The sequence below is a fragment of the Frankliniella occidentalis genome, unplaced genomic scaffold, assembly GCF_000697945.3.
Source record: "Frankliniella occidentalis isolate FOCC.00 unplaced genomic scaffold, Focc_3.1 Scaffold62, whole genome shotgun sequence".
In the NCBI taxonomy this organism is placed as follows: Eukaryota; Metazoa; Arthropoda; class Insecta; order Thysanoptera; family Thripidae; genus Frankliniella; species Frankliniella occidentalis.
Genome location: NW_026267192.1, coordinates 524,407 through 528,074, shown reverse-complemented (window position 1 = coordinate 528,074; position 3,668 = coordinate 524,407). Strand labels below are relative to the sequence as shown.

The following is a 3,668-nucleotide window of genomic DNA, read 5'->3' as shown; positions in this document are numbered from 1 at the left end:
CACGCACACACCATACCATCATGCTACACAAATGGCTCCAAACCTCCGCTTCTCTGTAAAATATCACTACAAAAATCCTTGAGGACCATAAGTTATGACTCAACCGGAGCTAGTAAAATAATCTTTGCTCTCAGGAGCATTGACAGTGTAAGAGCCAGTTTTATCGTCCCGTGCATTCAATATCTTTGGAAAACACGGGGAAAATTTGCGCGAGAACGTTTTTTTTCTTCATAAGACGACGCTGGACGCCGAACTTTCCTTGGTGAGCCATCATGCCCCGGTCGAGTCCCGGCACCGGGGCGCTTGGGCGGGCCGCCGGCTCCACACAGCTGCTGGGCGGGTGGGCCTACCTAGCGGGCCGCAGGCGCCATCAGAAGCGTCGCCCGAGCGAGCCTAAGCCAATGTCAGCCGCCAGGGAGATAAACTTGCTCCAGCACACTTTGTGTGCGACGACGAAATCGTGACACTTTTGCACGAATAACCGTATCAACGTAGCCTCGCGCGCCACCTTGTCTCGGAACTAGCGTCACCTCGGTACACGCGAGAGGTAGGGGGTATATTCAATCTGGGGAAGGTACCTTCCGTATACGTATACCGGCGGGTACCTCATCCCGGGGGTTTCAATGAGACGGTTACACTGCATTCGGTCCCAAGCCCTGACACACGGTATAGAGGACCATGGCATACAAATTAACAGTCTGTTTTCTACTTATACAGCACACGACAAAAAAAGGGATTTTAATGTGTTTTTTAAATGTTTTTCTAGATGGCGGCGCGGCAGATCAAGGGCGGGTACTTGCTGCGGCACAAAAGTAAGTGTGAAACTGCAAAGGAGGAAAGGGGGGGGGGAGAGCTTTAGTAATCAACGCTCCCTACGGAGGGGGCCACAACTCCAGCAATCTGGTGTACCGGCTGTAACTGAGTACCCTTACGGGTGTAAAGAGTAGGCAAACCCGCAACACTGCTGCGTAAACCGGGTGATTCAGAGCACTCGCCGCTGTCGGCGTGTTTGCCCACTTTGTCCGCCCGTAAGGCGCCAAAGCCCCTAGGGTATGCAATCCCGCGGCAACACCGCGGCGCGTGCTCTGAATCACCCGATACTCACAGTTACACCAGGCACACCAACCTTAGCAGTCTATAGTCCCTATAGGCAATCGGACCGCAAAGCCATGTTTTTTGACTACATTTAGGGTGAAAGTAGTGCGTTTTTTTTTTCGTTCTTTTTTTTTCGGTTACATGCGTTTTGTTCCCCAAAAGCAAAATATTCAGCCAGCAATCTGGCAATCTTCACAATCTAGTGTACACTCTATGAGGCCCCCTCCCCTCGTTCCCTACGCCAGTTCACTTTAAGAAATATTTGTATTTTTACTAACGAGAAAGTTTACTGGTACTGGTAGTTTTATTGAACGGAGTTGCATTCTTTAACAGTGTACACGAAGGGGGAAAAGGGGGCAGTTCGACTTGTTCAGACCATCTGTTAGCGCGTTTATATCTGCCGCCTGTAGACTTGGTCTCACCCAGGCCCGCAACCTGCCACCGCCTAGAGCACCTCTGGTTTGTCCCACGGTCCCCCTTTATTTTTCCCCTTTTGGAACGAGGCGAAAGGCATTAAACGACCGACGACGTCCAGGGAGAGGAAGGGTCGGAGGCGGTTGAGACGGGTTGAGTAAGGTCATAGGACTAACGCATCAAAGAAGATGAAAAAGAGAAACCCATTCGCAATGGAACAACACGTTTCAAGATTTTCTTTACAAGCACGGGAGCACTGAAAATGGAGGAGTACGGGATCTCGCCCCTATGAGAGAGCGATATCGTGCACCCAATTATATCAGTCCTGGGAGAGCGATCTGGAACGATATCGCTCCTTTCAGAATCATTTAAATTGGCGTTCGTATGACTCTTTAAGAGTAATCATGACGTAAACGACTCTAATTCAGTGATGTTTTTGTGATACGGATGCTGCCATGTCACTCTAATTATGCGATGCAGTGATTATGTTTGCTCTATCTGGGCGACACCTTGCTTGGATGGCGATGTAAAAACCTCGGTAAAACAAAAGTATAACCGAATTTGAAGGAGAGAGAAACACGACTCTGACGTTTACAAGTGATACCTTGGGAGAGCGGTGGGCTAGCACGTCCCGGTCCCGAGGAGGTGCCGTTGCTGTGAGACGACGTGCCGCACGGCGTGCGTCCTGCCACGCCTCGCCACGCCACTTGGGACACGCAAAATTACTTTCCGGAGTTGTTGCGGAGTGCCTGGGAGCGCATAACGCGGTGGCATAGCTCCGGACATCAGTGCGGAGCGCCCCGCCCCCGCTTTGTTTGCAAAACGCGCAAAGCGCCGCGAGACGCGCAGAATTCAAGGAGAAGTTGCGAGAATTTCATCACCGCCACCACAGGCGTAAGCAGCCTGCAGTGTACACACAGAAAATCCCACTAAATTTACTTTCCCAAGCGGGAAAATGTACGGTAAAAACGAGACCTGATTCCCACGAGGAGTTTTCTTTATTTTCCAAGGGAGTTGGTGGGAGAGTCCCAGGGGATTGCCCACTGGAAACAAGCAATTTTCCCATGTTTTCCAGTAGCTCCCCCCTGCGGGAATAATTATTGCTTCTCAGGGCTTCGACTGGGACTCTAAATCTCCTGAAAATCCCAGACAGACAAAGTCATCTCGATTCTCTCGAGCCGAAAACAGGTTTTTCTATACATAAGTTATGACCTGCAAACACCATTGAAAAGAATTATTAAGACTTCATGCGACTTCATGGCTTTAAAAAACAAAAAATCTCAAAAACACGCCATAGCTAGCCACAGGGGGGCGGAATTTATTGTCCTCTGGTAGATAGAGTCTCGGGGACTGTCCGAGATGCTTATATGAGACTCGTTACGAGTTCATGAGCAATCGCTCTCACAAACTCAGGTGCGGGCGGGACGACAAAACGCCGTTTTTTCTCCTTTTTCTTCTATGGAAATGAATAAAACACAAACCAATAACATTGCGATGATTGTTTGTGTAACTCCCCTTGCGAGTGCCGGGGGGGCCCTGCAGGGTCATGATTAACGCCGGACACGCCCCGGCAGCCCTAACCACCGCCAGGGACAGGGCCAGGCAGCGCTAGGGCTTCAATCACACGGCGGCGGGGCGTGAGCCCGTCCACACGCCTGGAAACAACACGTGCAATGTCTCTCCGAAAGAAGACAATCATTAAAAAGATAACATTTGAAAAAGTTGGACGATTTTGTTTTGACTGTTGGAGTGCGTTCAGAACAAGTAGTACGTGGCCATTTTCGATAGGTGAACAAAGAAGTACGGAGGTTTGGGGGTTATTTACCTTACCCTGTGGCTGTGATCTATTCTCTCTGCATTTCGTGTGAATATGCACAAAAATCCCTAATAAACACAAAACTGTTATGTTTTAGTTGATTATTATTTCCACATACCTGCAAACTAACCCCGCTATCTCCCCCCCCCCTTTCCCAATTTCCCGTCCCCCGACAGCGCCTTCGTAATCAATTCTTCTCCCGTTCGGCTCGCGATAGAACACGAGTACCGGACCGGACAGCCCGGCCCGGCCCGGCCCGACGAGCCCCCGGGGGGCGAGGGGAGCGGATGGCCGACAGGGTGGGGGGAAGGGGAGGGAGAGGGGAAGAGGGGATGGGCCTAGG

At 50.7% G+C, this 3,668-nt stretch overlaps 1 protein-coding gene across 2 annotated transcripts in view; it reads left to right on the top strand.

Annotated features, from left to right (window-relative positions):
* Window positions 1–3,668, top strand: part of LOC113206513 (uncharacterized) — a 15,536-nt gene that overhangs the window by 2,712 nt on the left and 9,156 nt on the right. For both annotated transcript variants that reach the window (XM_052267987.1, XM_052267988.1), the window contains exon 2: window positions 767–812. In XM_052267987.1, the coding sequence (XP_052123947.1) occupies window positions 767–812 (46 nt within the window). The remainder of the gene's footprint in view (window positions 1–766; window positions 813–3,668) is intronic.